Source organism: Netta rufina (assembly GCF_964035555.1).
Source record: "Netta rufina genome assembly, chromosome: 2".
NCBI lineage: Eukaryota > Metazoa > Chordata > Aves > Anseriformes > Anatidae > Netta > Netta rufina.
Genome location: NC_140124.1, coordinates 109,365,434 through 109,387,435, shown reverse-complemented (window position 1 = coordinate 109,387,435; position 22,002 = coordinate 109,365,434). Strand labels below are relative to the sequence as shown.

At 40.0% G+C, this 22,002-nt stretch overlaps 1 protein-coding gene across 1 annotated transcript in view; it reads right to left on the bottom strand.

Moving 5' to 3' along the window:
• Positions 1 to 513: 513 nt before the first annotated feature.
• The window catches only part of COLEC12 (collectin subfamily member 12), a 95,674-nt gene continuing 74,185 nt past the window's right edge, over positions 514 to 22,002 (bottom strand). Inside the window, exons 3-10 of the mRNA XM_084306675.1 lie at positions 20,097 to 20,219; positions 13,982 to 14,080; positions 10,395 to 11,441; positions 8,515 to 9,003; positions 7,935 to 8,071; positions 7,034 to 7,143; positions 5,192 to 5,337; positions 514 to 3,998 (exon numbers count right to left, since the gene is read on the bottom strand). Coding sequence (XP_084162801.1) covers positions 3,979 to 3,998; positions 5,192 to 5,337; positions 7,034 to 7,143; positions 7,935 to 8,071; positions 8,515 to 9,003; positions 10,395 to 11,441; positions 13,982 to 14,080; positions 20,097 to 20,219 — 2,171 coding nt within the window. The 3' untranslated portion in view covers positions 514 to 3,978. The remainder of the gene's footprint in view (positions 3,999 to 5,191; positions 5,338 to 7,033; positions 7,144 to 7,934; positions 8,072 to 8,514; positions 9,004 to 10,394; positions 11,442 to 13,981; positions 14,081 to 20,096; positions 20,220 to 22,002) is intronic.

Genomic DNA, 22,002 nt, shown 5'->3' with positions numbered 1-22,002 from the left:
AGAAACCAATTCCTGCTACTTGCTAAAAACAGAGGAGCCATCTGCCAAGAACAGAAAATTAAAAGTGGAGGTCAGCCGCTTGAGAGAGAGGGAAGTAGCAGGATCAGATTAGCTGTTACAAACAGCCTGTTTAAAGCAGACCCGATAATGGCTCATCTACGGTCTGATCCTGCTCGATCAAGGACAAGGGGCCCTTCTTGTTGCCTTCTTCCATCAGGACAGGGAACAGCCAGAGGGAGCTTAGATGCATTTTGCCTTGTTCAGCTTCAAAACCAAGTCTTTAGCATCTAATGTACTGCAGGAGCAATGCACTAAAACTGCAACTAAAGGATAAAATAGCCACAGTCATGCTTGGAACCAGGAAGGTGTAAGGGAGAAGAAAGGCTTTAATTCGAATAATGGTCACCAATTTGATTTTTAATGCCTATGAATGCTTCTGGCTGTTTATAGACACAGCTCTCCATGTGTCTCTTGGTTACAAAAGCACGCGCAGGAGTAAACAACATTCGGTTCTACATTTCCACTCAGTGCTTTCTTTATTGGAACAACTGCAGGTGTTATTTATAGACATCGAAGAGGACGAAAGTTTCGAGATGTATAAGCTCCAATCAGCTGAAGGTGATTCAAAATAAATTAATGAAATGAGTCAGGAATGGACTTAAGAGATCCAGCACTGGATGTAAATCACAAATGATTTTGCACCCCCTCTGCCTTCCTCTCCCTTTCCTGCAACGCTCAGAGTGCTTGCCAGGGGATATGAACTTGCATTTAGTTCGATGTAAAATGAGAAAAAGAACGATGGAAATGTGTACTCAGTATGCCAAGTTACAGTAGTTGCGCCTAAGGAGGAAAGCCAAAACTCTAGCTGGGACAAAATGATTTCCTATCACTTAAAACTTTCCATACAACCTGCGCTATCACTCAGACCATAAAGAAAGCAGATTTAACAGGGATGTTTTCCAGACCCCATGTGGCAGCTCTGACTTTCATGACAATTTCTTGGCCCTTTCTAGTGTCCTGCTTGCATCCTTGCCAATCTCTTCTGTCTGTGACAGGTTCTTGAGCTGCCTTAACGCTCTCCCAGTTCTCCCAGTGATTTCAGCCTTCATTGCCATTTGACACCTCCATTTCCCCCTTGCAGGATCACCAGGTCAGAAGGATGGTCTGTCTCAGCCCTCCTGGCTGCTCAAGCCAGATTTTAAGGATGACTGAATACACTAGGCATGCAAATGTGGCATCCATCTCCAGCCAGTTTTGACTAACAGCTACAGTCTTTGCTTCAAATACACAGAGGGTTTAGAGCAGGCACATTTTGTTTCTCAGTTAGAGGTGGGTAATTAGAGCATTATTACAGATAATTACAACCCAGCATTGAAATTCACTTTGAAATAAGTATTTAATTTATAAACATGTTGCATCTTTAAATTGTCCTAGTTCAATGGGTATTTCCATGCTAAGACCACCCAACTGCCCGTGATTTAGCTTAGCTGCTGTGCTAGATTTCAACTAGCTAAGCAGCTCTGGCTGATGAACAGCCATTCCTGTAACCTTACAGTGTTGATCGTCACTGCATGGAAAACCTCTTTAGAGGGAGTGGAGGGCATGAGGTGACTCTTGGATTACCCTACCTTGAAATGTACCATCACCCCTATTGCTCAAGGAAGAGAAGGATGGTATCAGGGCGAGAAAACAGTGTATCTGGGACTTACAAAGAGGTTTGTTGTGAACTTCTTGGGTGGATATAGGTTCATCACATCAGCAAAAAGCATAAAGAGCTTCATCTAATGTGGTAGATGCTCAGATGGGCTTATTTTACCTAAATACACTGACATCCATAATGAAGATGGAGGTGCTCCTCTAATCCAGTGTTGCTCTGGAAAGCTTCATTCCCCATGGTTTGTGAAGCTATCTGAGCATGCAAAGCAATAGTTTTGTACCTCGTTATCCAAAAATAGCAGCTTAACATAATCTCCATAGACAATGTACAATATATAGGTAAACGCTACAGCATGCATCTACACACAGCTCCTAGGGCCAACATGACAGGGCGTTTGGCATGAAATGTGATGAGAAAGCCAACAGAAAAGCCTCAGGAAAAGCAGTGCATCTCAAGAAAGGCTCTGCCTCCAAGATGGAGACACATGGTCTGTGTAGCTGCAATACACAGACCTTTCGCTTTTAATTAAATATGTGCAATTTTCATTTTGTTCCTGTCTCACATCTAGTATATGCCACAGGACAGATTCCCAAATGTAATATTTTGTGCATTTTCTTTAAGTAAATTGTACTTTAAAAGTCATTCTCTCCCCACCCTCACCCCCCAAAAAATGAACACTGGAGGGAGTGTGGGATTTCGGAAAGCAGCAACCTTTAATTGGATGTTCTTAGGAGCAATATTTGAAAATCTGAAGTACAAAACCTTGTCTCTTTCCAACAGAGCTGGAGTATTTCAACAACCTCATCTGCATTCAGCCAAGGTAAATGGCAGGTCAGGAGGCAAAGGAAAAACAACTCTCCAGCAGAAGAAGCCAAAACAACTTCCCTTGTGGTACAGAGTGTGGCCATATGAAGAGTATAAAAACTGTGAACCAAAACCAGGGTTTCTGCTAATGAACTTCAATGGGTCGCTAATTTGTTTAATTCCTGATAAGCAGCACTGCTGCCTAGACAACGGCTCATGGGACTGTGGAGGAAACTGTCTGGTTGATGATATCATCTCATTTAGCCACACTGCTTTCTGTTTGTAGCATATTTTATTTTCCAGTTTGTTTGGGAGAGAAGTACTGGTCCAAGAAAATAGAGAGATCACTTTACAAAGTATTTTGGAGAAATGCAAGACTTCTCTGAGTATGGCATGTTTTTATTACCAAATTTTGAAATCTGTCTTGAAAAGAAACATATTTGATTTAGTATGTGCAGCTCTTTTGTTTCTGTTTCCATAGAATCTGTCCCCTGGGCTTGACTTACAATGTGGGTAGCACCTATTAGGGCAGGATTCCTCACAAACAGGAAGAAGGAATGAAAACATTTCAACTTCTGTGGCATTTCCTCATGAGTGGAAGAAGGCTGACAGCTAGGCAGGAAGGCAAGAAAGAAGGAAGGAAAAACTTTTATTAACATGGTCTTTGTGGAGAACCCTGATGGAACACTGGCTGAAATCAGAGCTACAATGAGTATCTAGTCCTTAGTCAACTCAATTGTTACACACGCAGACTAGATTGCGTAAAATAAGAAAAACACTACCTAAAATCTGTTTAAAAAGTTATTTATCCAGAACAAGTCATCTGGGAAAGTACAAATATTTCTAACTGGAAAAATATTTCTCTAAAGCTGAACTAGGCCTGGTAGCAAACCTTAATGATTTATTAGTACCTTATTTTTTTTTTCTTTGGCCCCTGTGCACTATATTTATTAAAAAAAAAAAAAGTCAGTAAAAAAGAGAACAATTGTAAAAAGCAAATATTTTGTACAAAAATACAAAGTTTTAAAAGCTCTTAAAAGTATATTCCATATTATTGATAAGAGTTGGACTATATATATATATTTATATAAATCTATATATTTGTGTATCTGTATAATTTTCCTACATTTGGGATTTTAGCAAATGAAACACACTGTGTACACAGTTGTTTTATGTTTTTTTCTATAGATGAGTGGCCAACAGTCTTACTCAGATTGACAGCATGTCTTCTTCCAGAAGACAAAAGTTGCTTATGTATGTGGTTACTGGTTGGGAAGAAAATCTAGAACAATATTAGTCCAACAGTATTTCCTGATGCTGTGGGTAGAAAGGCCTCAAACAATTGTAGGATGCTGAAGAAGAGTTGCTGCTGAATTCCTTTATGCATTTAAACCAGTTTTCAGTGTTTGCTTTTGTTTTGTTTTGAATTTTTGTAGGCAATGTTGCTCTCTCCCAGGATTTTCTTTTTCTTGAAGTAAATTTCCATAATATGTAGGTATCTGTAAAGTCACAGCCTGTTACACTCCAACTATTTGCTCTACAGGACGAGAGAAAAAAGAAAAACAAACAGAAAAAGAAAATCATCACATAAAAGGCTTGTGAAGATTAAACACATTTCCAAAAAGAAAGCTTACTGAGATCAAGGTATGTTAAAAATTTAAGTGGATTCATATGCAGTATATGTAAATCCTGGTGGATAAATATTTGTAAACTATGAAGCTTTGCTAAAATAACAAATGTATGTAGGAAGATGAGGGCACATTATGTTGTTACTTACATACAGTCCTTCTCTCTGGACACTAGAACAGGGTTATACACAGACAAAGCTTGTTCAGCACTTTGTTTTGTTTTGCTTTGCTTTAAGGGGATGTTTTTGTGGATGGGATGTATTTTTGGCAGTAGCTGACATTTCCATCTACCTTCACTGAAATTCAGCCTACACGTTTGCAACCAGAGCAGCCAGGCACTCTTGGCAAAGCAATGCTACACCAGGCTGTATGTAGGCGATAACATCTAAGCAGAGCACCACCATGAACACGGCTACCACCTTGCTCTGTGATGGCAGGGCTGGGCTCTAAGAAGCCACGTGAACCACCTGCACTCTGCCGTTTGCAGAAGTGCCTGCACACCCAGAAAGAGAACCCCTGTGGAAACCACCTGGGTGACTGCTTGGACATGTTGTCCGTTTATGAGCCCTCCACTTCAATTGCCATTATTTGCAACAGAGCAGTTGCATGGCAAATGGACCCAGCCTCCTTGCACTATAGGACATCTCTTGGCAGCATTGCTGGTGGGAATTTTAAGACCTCCTTAGCAGTCACCAAGTGCCTTGTATTGCACAAACTCTCAAAACAGAGTCTATTTGTTTTTTGAAGGCTGGTTTCTGGGCCACCCTAATGGCCAGCTTTCCCCCCTGCTTAGCTGCTGAGTTTATAAAAACAGCTCCCATTGTGGCCAGGGTCTGGAACACATGTGCCAAATCATGCCTGAAATTTTAGGCACATTTCAAGTCTGCAGGAGATGGCCAAGATATAGAACATGTCATGCCTGCGCTCAGTCTGGAGGCTGCTTTTCCAGAGTGTGATCAATCCATCATCCATTTTACACAAAGTCTTAGCACTGCCATTGCAACTAGCTTTATGGCTGGATCATGTCCCCACTACCTGTGCAAAATTTACTTGAATTCGGCTGTCAGTAGGGTGAAATAACCAAACCAAGTGCCTGACTTACCCTTGTCCATGTCTTTTTCACAAATGAAATTGTTAACATCTTCACAGTAGAAGTCATTCCAGAGCCCAGCATAGATTAACCCGGCACAATCTTCCCCTGGCCCATGCCCATGGCTCCAGTTATCAGGTTGCCCATTTTTCCAGTTTCTTTCAACAAAAAAAGCAATAGATATTATTGCACAACGCAGCACACATGACAGTTTTTCAACCACAAGAAATTAACAAAAACATCATGAGATCTGTTCCGAACGGGAAATACACATTGAGACAAACAATACATGACTCTTGTTGGAAATGGAAAACAGATGTATAACAGAGAAGGGAATCTATTCGGCCTCGGGCTGCCAAAACTCAAAGACCTAAAATTAGACCGATGAACTTTATTTTAGTTTCTGAATGTACATGCACATACAGTGGGAGTGTGCTCTGTGCTCTGTGTGCATCGTTCCAAACCTGCAAAGTCTGTGCACTTCATTCCTGCCAGCAGACGGTACTGCGACGAGCCGGCAGCTTGCTAGCACTGCAAACCATGGCAGCACGGTGCCTTCTTCAATGTCTACACCGAGACGGGCCTCTCAGAAGGCACAGCTAGAATTTATTTGTTTTACGGATTGGTGTTTCAACAGGAAGTGAACTTTTGAGCCTATAAGGAATGTACAAAATATGTATCCACATGTCTTTTGAGATTATTAGCCTTGATGGTGAAACTTAACTCAGCATGTAAAGAGCTTACAGCAAGTGTTTCCTCATCCTGTTTTTGTTTGACAAGTGAGAAACACTTCCAGCCTTGGGACTTAAAAACTCCATTTTCCTGAAGGAACAGGTTATTGACTGGAGCTTGTGATTGCTGGCTGATATGGTCCATGCTCAGCTAGAAAACACGCCTGCCTGACACACAGCGTCTTACCAGGCACCTGGGAGGACACATGGCTTTCCAGAAATAATGAAATACTTTGAAAATCAGTAACTGACAGCTCTGAGTTTATTACAGGGCACCTAAAACCATGGGGTGGTGGAAATCTGTTGAAAGCAGTGGCTGAAGTGGAAATTGGGCACAGTGCTGCCATAAAGAGGAAGAAAAATGAAAACAGGGAGGGAGAAAAAGGGAAAAATATTATGTCTCATTTGAAATGCATCTGACTTTTTCCATGTTTCTCATCAAAATGAACACCAATGAAATCACAGCTAATCATTTCGTAACATCTGACTGACTGAGCCTGTTTTTCTGCTGCACAGCATGCTCAGATCTGTAAACTCTTCAGTCCGCTCCTCGGTATTAAAAATTTGGGTGGTTGCAATCTGTTCCATTTAGGACAAATTAGGTGTAGCCCTAGGATTCCTGGAGAGCTGCCAATTCAGTCCTCAGCTGGCCAAAGCTTAGACACCCTAATTTCATGCATTTTCCTTATGTTTAATGCTTTCCACTTGGATTTGGGCTTTATCTGAAAGCTGGTCATTTTTTATCAGAACGAACACTCTATTTATAGCCAGTTGTAATGCAAATAAGGAAAAATCAAACCAAGACAGAAAAAAGTCTGTGCTTTCCATCTCAACTTTGTAATAAAAGTCAGGAGCAAATGTTTTGGCAAGAAACACTGTGTGTGTAGTTATGTGATTCTTTCATTCAGTGTTCAGTTTTCCTCCTGGCAAGGAAATAAAGCTGTGTGCATGAAGAAGGCAGAGAGAAAAAAAACAGTTCAACAGCACCCTCAGTGAAGAATTATTTCATTGGCATCTACAAAACTCTGGATCCATTGAATAATTTCTAAATGCTGTTTTCAGAAGTGTCAGCAAGAGTGGTAGCATCTGCAGAAAATAAACACTATTGTTTTTATTTACGTACGTGTAATCTGGTAAGGATCCATCCACCCATCTCCATTCATTTTCCTTCTCTGAATCTGTAAGTCCAATCCAGAAGCTGCCTTTCCCTGCAATCTGCCTTTTTATCCATTGCTGTGGAAGGAAGATCTTAGTCCATAACATGTAAACACAATAGTCTTTGGAGCTAATAAGATACTCTGGCTTCATGAGCATCTTTGCTGTCAGAGAAGGAATGGCCAGAGGAATTTTTATAAGCTGAAGATAGGTTTTAGGAGTTTGCCTTGTGACCCCCTGCCTAGAATCCATACTGCTACCTGCAGGTGTGGTAGAGAGGGCTAGTCATCAAAATTAGATTGACATAAAGTCACAGCCAACTTCTTATGGCTATAAATTGAAAAAACAAAACAAACAAAACCACCAAAAAACCCAGACAGTAAGCAATTGTCTCTTGACATTCCCACTGCCACATAGCCACTGAATAATTATGTTGAACAGTACTAAAAGTACAGCTAGATTTATATAGTTAAGTTAAAAACACTCATGTCACAGAAGTCTTAGGCTGCATATATTTAAAGGAAATTTAAAAATGAATTATTTTCAACACTGCAGACCTTGCCCCCAATTTTGGATAATATGCAAGCCAAACTGGACTGCATCTCCAAAGGTGCAAAACTCCAATGCTCGCCAGCCTTTCTGTGTGCTCTGTGCCCACAACCATCAGGGTGAGTTGCTCTGCTCATGCTGTCTTGCACACGGAATAACTGCTGAGCAGGCAGAAGGTGGATAAAATGCTAACTGGAGTCAACCACCGCGTCTCCTTCACTATATGAATTCATGATGCTTTCAGCTTCCCACTTGCCCTGTGGCTTCCACCTGTTAAATCTCAGACTCTCCTTGAGAAACAAAAAAAACAAACTAGTTACCTGTTCTTCTTTGTTGTTTATAATAACCAAGTGTGATGCCCTCTCTTCACAGAATAACTTTGCCTCTTCGAAGATTTCTCTTTCATTTGAAATGTAGTAGCACTTTTCTGTATAGTTCTTCCAATGAGGAGAACAACCTATGATGTGAATTTTTCTGCGTTAAACCAGTTACTGAAATCAATGAGCCAGTGGTAATTTTCTGCATTTGGCTGATAATAAATGGAGGATCCCACACCCATCTACAATGTGCTGCCATATAAAATACTTAGATATCATTTGAGAATTTATTTACCAAGGTCCTGACACTGTGAAATCAAGGTTAAACTGTGTGGCCAAGGCAATTATTTATTACTCATACAACTGATTTTTCTTTAGCTGTAAATATTAACTTAAATCAGATCCAGGTCACGCCTATGAAGATCAACAAGCATAGCTTCATTTGACAGGGCTCCTTATGATGAATCTCAAAGTTTAAGTCTAATGTAGCAGAGGTTATTTGAACCACTAACTCTGGTGTCCACCCTCTGCTAGATATATTCGGATCTCAGTAAAATATGCATGCAGTGTTTCGATAGCTTACCATTAGCCTCAGGCACCGATGTAGGTTCACTCTGTAGTGCCATTGGCATCCCAGGACCTGGTGGCCCTGGTGGGCCAGGTGGGCCCTTTGGACCAGGCAGCCCAGGGACTCCAGGTAGCCCAGGTAGTCCTCGAGGTCCTGGTACTCCTGGCTCTCCCACAGTTCCTTGGAGGCCTTGAAATCCTGGTGGGCCTTGTGGCCCAGGTGGACCATCTTTGCCTTGTGGTCCTGGTGGTCCTGGGTCCCCGCTTGGTCCAGGCAGACCCGTCTTGCCAGGAGAACCTCTCTGGCCTTTGGAGCCCGGTGATCCTCTTGAACCTTTCCCTCCTTTTTCTCCTGGTGGCCCAATTGGCCCAGGTGGACCCTTTTCACCTGCAGGTCCTGGTGGTCCAGGCTCTCCTTTTTCTCCTTTTTGTCCTTTTAGGCCAGCAGGGCCAAGAGGACCTTGTGGGCCTCTGTCACCTTTAGGTCCCCTTGGACCAGGAGGGCCTGAAATAATGTAAGCAGTCAAAGTGGGGATACAAACAGACAACAAAACAAAAACACCATTCGGGGGCCTTGTTTGATATAATACCTCAGACCAGCAACACTGGACATGCAGCACTGTGAAAACTATGCTAACATCTACTTTGAACAGTAGTTGTAAACATACGTCTGCTTCTCAGGCATTATACGCAATTTCTCTTTCCTAAGCCTACATGAAATACAAGATTCAGAGGAAAATCATCTGATGCACCTTGTCCTGTGAACTGGACAGTGCAATGATGCCCCAGGTGACCAGCTGAGGTACCAATCCCTACAACACATGCTCTGTGCTGGTTATTCATGCAGTACTGCGTGTTGATGCTCCCATTCCTCTACACTCCTTTTTCCTTGTTCTTCTCTTAGACTACAGGACTACAATATCACTCCTGTAATGCCTTCTTTCTTACTCTGTCAATAACGGGTTGTCAAAAAGAGACACAAAAGGTGGAAAGTGTGCAATAGGACAACTATGGGAAAGGCCAGTACAATTCATTAGTTGTTAGGTTATAACAGGAAACAGAACAATGCACATGGTAGGAAATAGTAATATTGTGGCAGTTTTTCATTTATAAACAATAATTCTGGATTCTATTCATGGATGAGCAAATACTTTGCATATATATATATATTTTCAACATCATTTAAAAAGATTTGAAATTCTTCAACTAGAGTCATTTAGACCTGGTTTAAATGAAAAAGCTTAAGGTTACTGACTTGCAATCTTGGCTCTAATTCAGGCGTAGTCTATTTGGAACAACAAATTTTTGTTTATGATTAGAATTTTAAGCCTGGCTGGTTCCCATCAGGTTGGCAATATGAGCAATCTTTTCATTTAGCTGGGAGAAACCTCCTAAACTTGATGCTATTTCTTTCTGAAGAAAATAAAGTATCCCAGGATTAAAAACTAAGCAAAGTAGGATGTTTTCTGGCAGACTAACAACTGGCTTAAAGTAAAATAGCAACTTGTTTTTCAGTAAGGGTGGACCTTTCTGGGAATAGTCCAATATATATTTTTAAGCCATTTCCTCCTTAGCAGGGATTGGTTTTTTGAGGTTCCACACCTTCACTAGCTTATTTTAGAAACTAAATGAAAAGCAGATCCATGTAGTCAGTCAGAAAAAAATTTTGCTAAGTCAGAACCTTCTTTCATAACATCCCCATTCTAGGCATGTAAAGAAGTCATAGGAAAATTAGTAAGGAAAATTCAGGCTACATATACATTTCCAAAATTTAGTATTAGACAATGGAAAACCCCAGGACTGTGTACCAACATGCACTAACTTCCACAGAACTACTGTATTGCAAATAGGAATTCATCAAAGACTGTTATGGGCATCACTAGAGGACCTGCATACCTTGTAGGATAGTGAAGTTCTTGATGAGCTGGCCGTGTTTGGAATCTACCAGCTTCATTTCTTCCATGATTACCGACAAATTGGCAACTTCAACATCTAACCTTGACCTCATCAAATCCTGTTGCATCTTCAGAGATGCAGAGTCTAAACGAATATTGGCTAGTGTGCTGTTCATAAAAATCAGCTCATCTGAATGTTTACTTAAGGTGTCTGTACAAGTTGTCCTGACCTCATTGAGATTGCTAGTCAGTGTCCGTAGATGGTGAGCAGTGTAGCTGATGTTACTAATGATGCTAACTATGTCAGTCTCAAAGACCTGGAGCCTCTCTTCTAGCTGGTTGAATTTGGCAGCAGTTCTGTTTTCATATTCTTTATGCTGTTCCTGGAGATCCTTCAGATTTTGTTCGTTGGCTTGGGCAATTGTGGTGATGTTTTCCATTTGTCCACTAAAAGAGCTGAGCTGATTGTTCATGTCTTCAAGTGTATCATTGTTAGCTTTTGCCAATGCTGAGTTGTTGGCAGCCAAAGTCTGTAAATTTTGTATTTTTTCCTTAAGCCAGTCATTGTCCTTCCGGGCCTGAAGGACAACCTGCTGTAGATTTTGAAAGTCATTCTTTATTCTTAGAATAGCCAAACTCGTATCTTCCATTGACTTCTGAAGGACACTGATAAGATTTCTTTGCTGTATTTGTGTCAGGTTTAAGTTGTTGAGGTTCATGATGACCACATTATGAGAATGCACTTGGTTTTGCAAATTTGTTTGGATATCACTTGTGTCTTGTTGAAGATTGTTGATATAGCCAGTATATGCCTGAAGAGTCTTATTGACACTGATGATCATGAAAGAGTTACTATCTAAGGCACTTCTCATTTGGCTCTGTCTATCATCTAGAACATTTCCAGACTCTTGCAGCTTCTCCAGTGTATCTTTGTTTCTGGTAGTTTTCTCTGCAATGTCATGCAGCTGCTGACGAAGAGCCAGAATGTCAGATCTGAAGCTAGACAGTTCAGTGTTAGTATTCATGGCTTTTTGTCCAGCTTGGTCATCTGTTGTACAGGGAAAAAAAAAAAAAAAAGCTTTAGGATGATTTTTTTACAACACAGTATTAAGAATTACAATATATTTTAAGTACGGTAGGGCTATCCAATGTTCTGTCAATAGAACTTCTACAATACATTTTCCAGACAAGAAAAAACACTAAACAAAGTTTTGTCATTAGACAGAGTAGAAGTCAAATAGACGAAGACCTTGTGTCTTGCTGAGGAGAGCAAAATGACAACTCTATTGTCATATATGGGAAAACCTACCGTTAGAAACTATGATGAATATATACAGTCAAACAGTGCTTGCATTTTGAATGAAAACTGAATGGTAAACAGAATTCAAAATACTAAAGAGGGATCAGAAGGTTTATATTTTGAAGTCACAGATGGCTTTTGCTGAAACCTCACAAGTAAATTCGAGCACTTCATATTTTCTTCCTCCTTTTTCTGCCAGGTGAAGTATCTTCATAGTGATTTAGTACATATTTTTTTATTTTATTTTATTTTTTTTTAATTTTGGGTTTAGTTTTAAAATAGTTCTAATACCTATTTTAAAACAGTCTGGCTAGAAACAAAAGCTTTGCCAGCAGGGTACTCCAGACATGACAGGATATGATAGATTTCCTTTTTTTTTTTTCTCTCTCAAACATACCACTATTGCTTCTAATGACATTTCTTTTGCTGTTATTGTTTCCTCATGTTCTGTGTTTCAGGAAGGCAAAACTCTAATCACTGAGGAACATCTCAGCTCTTGCTTGCAGTGCTCTACAGTATTCTTCTGGGAGCTTGTCTGAGTGTGATTAAGCTTTTGAGGCTGCACAGCTCATCATCCAGGACACAGAAACCAAAGAAATAAGCAGTCAACACTCACTTTGAGGGAAGATTCCCTTTCTTGACCTCAATCACTTCCCTCTGCTACACACAGACCATATATTTTTGTCCCATCTAAGTATAGCTATATTTATGAATTACAGCCTGAAGTTTGTCATTTCCGATGTCTCCAAGAGAGGGTAGGATGGTTTTCATAAACTATGAATATGGCTCTGTATGGAGCTTTCTTCTGTGCTTGTGAGAGTCCTGATGGCTAACAGCAAATGGTGACTTGTGAGAGAGACTTCAGTCTGAAGTGTTTATGGAGCCTTTCATGGATGGACATGTTCCCAAGCACAGTTCCTCTCCCTGCCGTTTGTCTCGCTCCAGGATCTTCTCAGCTCTGACTCTATGTTTACCTCTCAGTTGCAGCTCAAATTGTATTGTGTTCCTCACACAGATCTGACAACTGCCAGGTCCACATACAGCTAATCCCTGAAGGCCTGTCTTTCATTTACCACATGCTGGTATCCCTTTAACCCTACTACAGTTCTCTTACCTTTATGCCACCCACAAAACTGCCCTGTAACTTTTTTAATTTCCTCAATAGCAAGTCCACTTATTTGGGAACTGACTGTCCTGAACATCTCACTGGCCATCCATCCAGCAGTGTGTAAAAATGTCTGGGATGAACTGAATCAAAGGTGCTCCAAGTTGAGATTAATTTAATCAGAAGAAAAAACACAAAAGGTTGCATGTGCTTTAAGGTGTAACGTTTACTTCTATGTATCAGCAAAACTACATGCCACTGAATTATCCCGTGTCTTTGAAGTAAATGCAGTGTGAATACAGCACTTCAGAATACAGGCTTTTTTTTTATTTTATTTTTTGAGAAAAAAAGATGTAAAAATTATAATCAAGCTGCAAGTTAGTCAATTTTAGAAGAGCTACATATCTCAATATATGGTTTATGAAGCTAAACAAAATTTATTTCCATAAGCACACACGTGTGTGCATATCAATATTTATATAAAAACTAATTTTATAAACTCTATGTACCTATAAGTTGTTAATAAACAGCTCTGCTGCTTTTCCAGACAAATAAGAAAGGTAGAAATGTAAATATATTGAGTAGAATCCTTACTCATGATCTTTTTCCATCTTCCTGAAATTTGAGAACTGTAGTAACATTTGAGAGACATGAACTCATAACAACTTTGTGTTTTGAATTCCCTGAGATGATTAAGACACACTTTATGGAAGTTATCAACTTGCCTCAGACATAAGATTTTTGAATAGCTGACTATTTGTGCACCCCTTACAATGGCCATGAGTTTTGAATCTTAAGGGCTAAAACAGCATCAAGATAATTAGGTAACATACTCATTTTATGCAGAATGTCTTGTTTCGTGGAACAGCTTCTGCTAGATTTTGCATTTCTAACTCAGAGAAGACTCTCTCCTGAGGACAACTTTTAAGTGTGTATTTAAGTATAGATGATTTCAGAGTGATTTCAGTGGGAATTGTAAATATTAAAGTATTCTTAAAACGATGTCCTGGGTAGAGGTGGTCTTAATTTTATTAAGTGTTTTCCCAAGTACTTGAGAAATTGGAATAGAAGTGCTGTATCTTGTCATAGCCAGAGTTTTTTTCTGACAAATTTCTGGCCACAATCTTCCAGCAGACCACCTCAAAGACAGAATACAAAGGGGCTTTGATAGCATGTAGATTACCTAATTTCTTCAGACCACTCTCCACCTCTGTGAGCTTTTCTGTATATCTTCTGTGGGATGTTTCCAGGCCACCTGTCACATTGTCCATTTTTTCTACAACTAGGGAAAAGAGAACAGTATGTTAAGGAAAGAAGTACAATTATGAAAAAGTCTAGTAAACTATAAAGCAAACCAGAAGAACACCGCTAACATCAAACACAATAAAAGCCTCAAAATTGATTTGCTTGCCACTACACTTCTGCTGTTCTGTGAAATGCTGAAAGATGAACTCCTGTCTGCTGGTGGAACCCAGCAGTCCTCCAGTTCTTCACTCTGACGACAGTCACCACGCATTTGTTTGCTGAGGAGCAATCTTCCTTATGAATGAGAAAATCCCTCTTCATGAGTTTTTCTCATGAACCAAGTCTTTTTACGGTATTTCCATGTTTACAAGCACAGTGTTGTGTGGTAAACATAGACTGGTTGCTAAAGGCTTAGACATGCGAAAAGGCTTCCTTTTATTTTGTTATGAGCCATCTCTCTATGAAGAGACTTTTTTTTTTTTTCTTTCCTGAGCCTTTTAATCATTAAGAATTGCCTCCTGGCTAGCAAACTCTGGTCTGAGATAGCAGTTGGAAGACATAATTATTAAATACTGCTGGGACAAACTTTTAAACATCTTGATAATGGTACGGATCACTCAAAATGGTCTTGAAACCATTCTGACTCATTAAGATTGAAATGGTGGCCAGTCAGCAAGTGCAGATTTATGGCTTCCGCCGATGAGCTCTTTATTTTGTAATGTCTGAGTCATTTTCTTGTCACTGAGACAATCTGATGATTTGATGGAATTGATATAGAAATGGGAAAAGAAAAACAAATAAAGAGCAAATACAACAAATAAAAACGGAGTGGCTTCTAGTGATGAAAAGTATGTAGTGAAGTGTTTGTAAGGCTAGGAGCTCCCTTCAGCTTCCACACCAATCCTATGCTAACATGCTTTTGCATTCAAACCACAACCAGAGAAGAAACTTCTCATCCCCTGATTATTTGGCGCTTTGGTTACACTGGGAGCAGAACGAATCTGTACCAACCCTGGGAGAGGCTGCATGCAGTATTGTGCCAGCCCTCCCTTCAGACAGAAGGAAGGTGTCTCCCACATTTTTATTTAGCAAAACCAATTCTGTAGGCCTGTGTGGGGTGGGGGATTCCACTAACTCTTTCTGTTTGTGAGGTAATCTGCAGCCATGAAATAGGATCATTTCAATAGGCTCCTTCTTCATTAACTTTTGCCCTTGTTTTTCTGACTATGGGTACCACAGATACACAGCAGGCTTCTAATGCTTCCCCAAACCAACAGGACAAACAGCAGACCAAGATTATCTCTGGTGTAACTCTACTGAGGTAATTGGAGTTGTGATTGAGAAAAAGTCTCAAGATTTTCAGTGACCAAATATCCTACAGTGAATTACCTTCCTTCTCCTTTCTATACTGCTAACAACACCCGGTAAAAGAGCAGCTCTATGTGTGCACTAACATACAGTCAAGGTGAAGATTTCAGTCTTTGAGGTGATGGCAGCTGTCCTGCTAACCACCAGGCTACAATAATGGTTTGCTTTTTCAGGGGGATGATTGCTCAATACCATCTGCTTTAGAAAGAATTTTTCCTCCTAGTATAGCACTAAAGTTTCACCTGTTCTTCTGCCTGTTAAAGGTACTTTTCAAATTACTCTGTGCCATTTTTCCTAAATGAAGCCAGAGCTGGTCCTCTCTTTGTTCTACCTGACTGTCTTACAGGCTGGAGCTCAGATCAGCAGAGGTCCTTCAGTTGCTTCTCCTGCTCCACTGATGCACATATGCACCTGTGCATCATATAGATGTATGATGAGTGCGTGGACCATACTTAGTGTTTCTTTCTGGCCAGCTCTAGGCAACTCCTTGTTCAGTCTGTGATGTTCTGCTTTGTTTATGGATAGTCACTGTGAAGGACATGGCTCACTCTGGGCACTTACAAAGAACCCAGTGAAAGCATCTGGATTTAAAAAGCAGTGCCACTCCAAATGTTTTTGCTGAATCTTTGCCTTGACTACCGATGTCAGACTGCCTATGTTAATTAAATTCAGTGTAATACTCACCTGTTTGCTCCAGTTATGCAGTACGCTTGGAGATGGCAAATGAATATATGTAACAGCAATGACAGGAAAATATAGTTACTTCCTTTTGCAGTTCAAGTGAGTGACAGCCTGTATTTCAGATCTAAAGTTTGTAAACCAGAGGCTTTATGCCGTCCTATAACAACAAGAATGTTGTCATGGCTGAATGAAATCTAACACTGGAAACTTACATTAACGTATTCCCCTGAAGAGCCCAAAGTAAATGAGAGTAGTAGAAATCCTATCAATATGTAGTAGCCTGCACTGGCAGGTGGTGAGAGTGGATGGAATTGCAGATACAACAGCATATGGTACTTGCATTGCCAAAAAAAAAAAAAAAAAGAAAAAAAGCCCACACTAAAAAGACTGAAGGTGTTCTGTAGCATGAATGTTCTTTGTGTAAAACAGCCCCAAATTTTGTTGAAGCAGCAATTCAATCAGACGCCTTACTGGTATTGTTGACAACTGGCTGTAGCATGTGTGGAAGACCGTGCCTGGACTTTGTCTAAGACCACAAAGGATCACTGTAAAAGGGTTTTTCAGTCCCCAGCACCTTGCAGAAGGTAGGGACTTTTAATTCTGCTGTGTATCTGGCAACCAGGCAGCAGGAGGGGCTGACATGATGCTTAGCAGGAAGATGTTAATTTAGAGAGGCTGCAAAGAGAAGGCTGCTCACAAGGTGGTGATTTTTGTCTATATGACATGAGGCTGTTGATGTCTTACCCAGATTAACTGATATCGAGTACAGAATTAGCTTTTATCAGGCAAACCATTTCATTTATTTTAATTGTTTCCCCTCAGAGGGCAAGTCTGTATGTATTTGCTTTGCACAGGGGCAGGATCTTAGCTTCCACTGTCAAGCAAATTGTGGTCCTGGGGGTCTTGACCTGTCTCCTGCCCACACTCTCTCCCCAAGCATAAGCTGTGGCTTATTTACCTTCTTGCAGCCCTTCCTGCTACTGCCCTGTGGGGAGAATGAGTACAGGCCCATGGTCAAAGCTGCTTTTGGTGTTCTTGCATTCAAAAGCAGTAGCATGGACGGGCATCCTATTATTGGGAATGCCTTTCCCGCCTGGCATTACCTCCAACTACCAAGCTGACCAGCGACTGAAAGCTACCAGACATTCAAACTGAGAGCATGGTAGCTTCCCTTAATGGAGTGAGTCACAGAAAAACCATTCACCTTAACCTGACACTGCCTGATGCCAGAAAAATTATAGCTTTGTATTTTCACATTTAATTTAAGAAAGTATGTTAAAAAATTACAGATTCATTTATTAATGTTTTAAAACAATAATTTAATATTTCTTCCAAACCAAACGAATAGTAAACTCATTTTTTTTTTTTTTTTATTCCTTCATGACCTGGGTATTTAATTCATGTTTTGGTTTCAGGTTTCTCCAACCTACTATGTAATTTTTACCACCAATTTGGAGGTTTGTTCTATGTTGACTTTGCCTCCCATTGAGTTATTTTTTGTCTGCCATATTTAATCCACTGATTAGTAGTTTTAACATTTTAAATCACAAAGGATATCTAAATACTATGTAGGAAATGAAAGTTTTAAAAGTAGTTTGGGGCTTTATAAACATAAGTGTGGGAGGCAAATTTAATGGAAACTTAGCTAAGAGACTGCAAGAATCCCTGATGCCAGCAGAATTCCTTCTCTCAGTGTAATACTGCAATAAAAGAGACAAGCCAAACTCTGATGCAGAGGGGAGAGTTCAAGACCTTTATAAAATTTTATTTTGAGTTTTGTTCTTCCTTTAAGGCCTAATTCCTTTCCAACTAAGAAAAATATTGCAGCAATTCCTTTGAATACATACCATCAGCTGGGGCTTTGTCTAACTCATGTTTTCCCTGCAAATTAGCGCTTTAGGCACTGTGGCCACAAAGCTCTTAAACTGCAAGGTACAAAGGGTGAAATTAATACCTGACATACGTCTGCTTGCTGCTTCGGAGGTTCTGAAGGGATTCTTTGGACCAAAAAGGACTTTTTTTCAATGCATGCCTTTCTCTTGGAATTCAGGTGGAGCAGTTACCAAGATGTCTTAGGGTCAGTGTAGATGTGCATTATCCATGTTCCTATACTCTTTTTCCCATTTCTATGGGCAAGGAAATTATTTTGTCCTTACCCTGAATAAATGTGGCTGTAACAGAAAGACTAGTCCCTGGTCAGGCACAAATAACTAGTCAGAGCAAGAAGCAAGTCCAGAACTGAGCGTAGCAAGGAAGGGGCCTCAAGATGAGAGCAAGGCTTGTGGAAAAGACTGTGCTGCAGGCCCATGGAGAAAGAAGCTGGAAAGCTGTCGACTGAAATGAGGAAGAGAAACTCCCAAAGAGATTTTTTTTTGGACAGTTTCTTTATTGCTATTGCTTCCTACATATATAGGAGCAAATGCTTGCCAAAGCAAGATGCAGAGCAATGGTCCCTGCAACCTGATGTGCTGTTTCTGATGCCAAGTGAGGTCTGATTCTCCTAGTAAGCCCCAGAACTGACAACCATGTAATAAAACGCTCTTGAGGAAAATTCCACTAAATCCCAGGCGTTTAGTGTCTGGGTTATAGCCTGGAAAGGTCACATCCTTACTCACTGGAAGCAGAGCTCTGCAGATTTATACCTGCAAAAGGCCTAAGTTTGTCCTCCCCTAGTCAGTATACCAATCTTATCCTCACAGATCAAGAACAATTTCTCGAATCCTGAAGAATCTTTATCCTCAGAATCTTACTTTCAGAAACCACTTACACATTCTTCAGGAGAATACCTGAGCAACTATACTGCTTTTCTTTACAATTTATTTTAATTTACCACATTCTGTCTGCTTTATAGTAAAAAAAGAATATATATATCCTGTTAGAATATTTGTCCTTCACATTCTCTCATCTCCCTTGTTAAATTTTGCACCTAAAGCAAGCAGTTTTCATTTTTTTCCCACTCACAACTCCAGTGAATCCTCTCAAATAAGTATTTATCCCTTTCTATTTCTACAATTTCCTTTTCTTTTGCTGGCAAAGGACCAGAGATGATGTCAGTTATGCTACGAGCACAGCTGTTGGCGGCACAGGACACACTGCATGCTAATCACATGAATATTTGACCCAGCTTCTTGGAGGGGTTTTGAAACTACAACTGAGAGTTGTATTGAAGCAGCTAGTTTAGAGCTAGCCTAGTTTTCTCCACAACATGCTGCAGTGTCCTACTATAATGCTCAAAATCATGTTATTCACTTTCTTTTTCTTTCAAGGACTTCACATCTAATTTATTTAACTTATTATAGCTGTGACTGCACAAGAAGCAAACATTTACATTGATTCATTCATAAGAATGTCTACGTTGCTACAATTCACTAGTCCCCTTTAGGTATGGGAAGTTTAAGCTGTGCTTTCCAATGTACCTTACTGTGGACTTGTAAATATGAACTTTCCTTCATTACTGGGTTGCCAAACTGTCGGAATCTTTGAAATTACTGTCAAAAGCTTCTAAGCATCTTTGTTCATAAAAATAATTGTAGGCAACTCAATAAATTGGCATCTCGCTTCAATCCTTCTTCCAGATTTTTCAAAGTAATATTGATCCTACACTTTATTGCTGTGATAAATATTATAATTATCTTAATAAGACTATTCCTGGCTCTGGACATTTGCTCTGGAAAGGTGCTGATACATGTAAAAGGGCTCAATGAAATTAAGGCATAGCAAATACTGCAGAGCTTTGAGTCTTCCAGCTACTCCTTCATGGTGGAAGGACGATCAATTTGTTCTAACCTTTTTCTTCTTTTCAAATTTCTAATCTAATTTGAAAACTTCACAATTGTTTGAAAATGAAAATATAAGGCTGAGGTTTGTTGCCATGTGTGTACAACAAACCACATTGCCAAAGGTGAATGTTCAAGGTGAGAATGTGATAAATTGCTTATCAGGTACATGGAAATGCTCTTGGATGTTTGACTGAAAGAGAAGTGTTGCACTCAATTCATACATACCTTTATATCCCAGAATGGCTACTGTAATTGTTAACAGGGCACATAAAATATATAATAAGATGATGGAAAACTTCAGTGCCCAGTTATTTTTACACTTGGTACATTGAGTCCCCTCCTGAATACCTGCAAAAGAAGATTTAAAGAATTTTAAAACAAGGGAAAAGGACACTTTGCTGGTTTTATCTTCCCTTTTCCTTTCCTCTGTGTTCTAACAAACAAAATACTTATACAAGCAGATGATAAGTGGGTGTCTTTCTGCCTATCCTTCCAGGATAACCTCCACAGTGGTTAAAGCATCAGCTCTGTGATACAGTCACTTTGGGTTTTAGGCTGTGGAAAAGAAGTAGGTTCTTTGCTGGAAAAACTGGAGCTTTCCTGGGAGACCAGACTATTTTTCAACTCTGCTAACAAGACTGTGATGAGCTTTGGAAGTCAGATGTTTATTAGCATATCCTCTGTCAGACATCACACCACAGCAGCTTTTTCTCAGCATTCTGTCAACCGGCAGAAGCAACATGAGACAGTAGATGCTCTGGCAGAAGGAAAACACAGAAATAAAATAGCATTTTGGAAGTATGATAGGGGTACAGGCCCTGCCTTGCAACCATTACCACTAATGCCTTTATTTTTACTTTTATTTTTAATTTTATATTTTTATTTTTACTTTTATTTTTATTTTTGGAGAGCGCTATTTCCAAAGAGAACAAGGGCTGTTACGCTGGTAAAGCTAGTGGCAGATCCATACCAGCAGAAAAATGCTGGTGAATTTTCCCTTGTAGACATGATTAAGAAAAAGGGCCTCAAACCAATGACAGAAAACAAACCCTCACTATTCTAAATTCGAGCTTTTTTTGCAGAATGTTTTGATATTTTTAAGTATATCATGGAGCTATTACTCCTCTTTTCTTAATGTATTCCTCAGGAACAGGTTGAGAGTTTTGGAGGCATTAAGTTACCAAGAAATTTGGGAGAAACATGAATGTGTTGAAACATGCAAAATGCACTGAAATGAAAGGGCTGGATTTATTCCTCCTTATGACATGCATTAATAGGCCAGGATAAACGCAGGTCTCTGTGTCTGTCAAAATATGCATCTCTTTGATATTTTACTCTATTTGTGAACTATTAGGGGAGTCCCACAGGAAAGCTTTAAGTTCTAATAAATTCTGTGTACCAGATTACTTAACTAATCAAGACTTGCTCTGTAGCTTTTTATGAGTAACTTACATTTCCCCTGAGGCCTGGCCCACAGCTGATTTTACTTTTTCCAGCTGATGCCCCTCTGCAGAGCTGTTTTTATTTTGTGTTTCTTAAGAAAAAAGCACAGGCCTCTTCCCCTGGGGTCACTGAGGACTGGTGACCAACACAGCATGTTAAGTCAACTGTATTTCTCTCAAATAATAATGTCTACTGACTTCCTTGGGCCTACGGTACATGAAGGAGGGATGAACAAACTGGAGCAACTCAGGAGGAGGATTTGCACACAGTTTATTTGACTACGCATTTTTCTCAATTCCCTTTGCGCATATACAAGCCATGGACAAGGCAGAAATGCCTCTCTCACAGGTCAGCCTGCTTTCCACGTTACATTATCTCATGTTTCCTAAACCTTTCAGCTGTGACGACACGTTCTTCTGCCATGTGATGAATGCGATGTCATAGATTTGGGTTACTTGAGGTTTCGGCATAAGGCCAGTTGGGAACAACTGGTTCTGTCAGGAATGGTAGGGAAAAGTAAGACAAAGCCACAGAAGATGAACTGGAGGGGAAAAGCTTCACTCCTCCCTGTGAGGCTGAGAAGGAGAGGAGCTGGTGCCCACATGGGCAGTTGGAGAGCCCATTTATCAGTGATTGGACTTGGAAGACTGGTAACTCCTGAAAAAGAAAAGTGAGGAGTCCATAATTT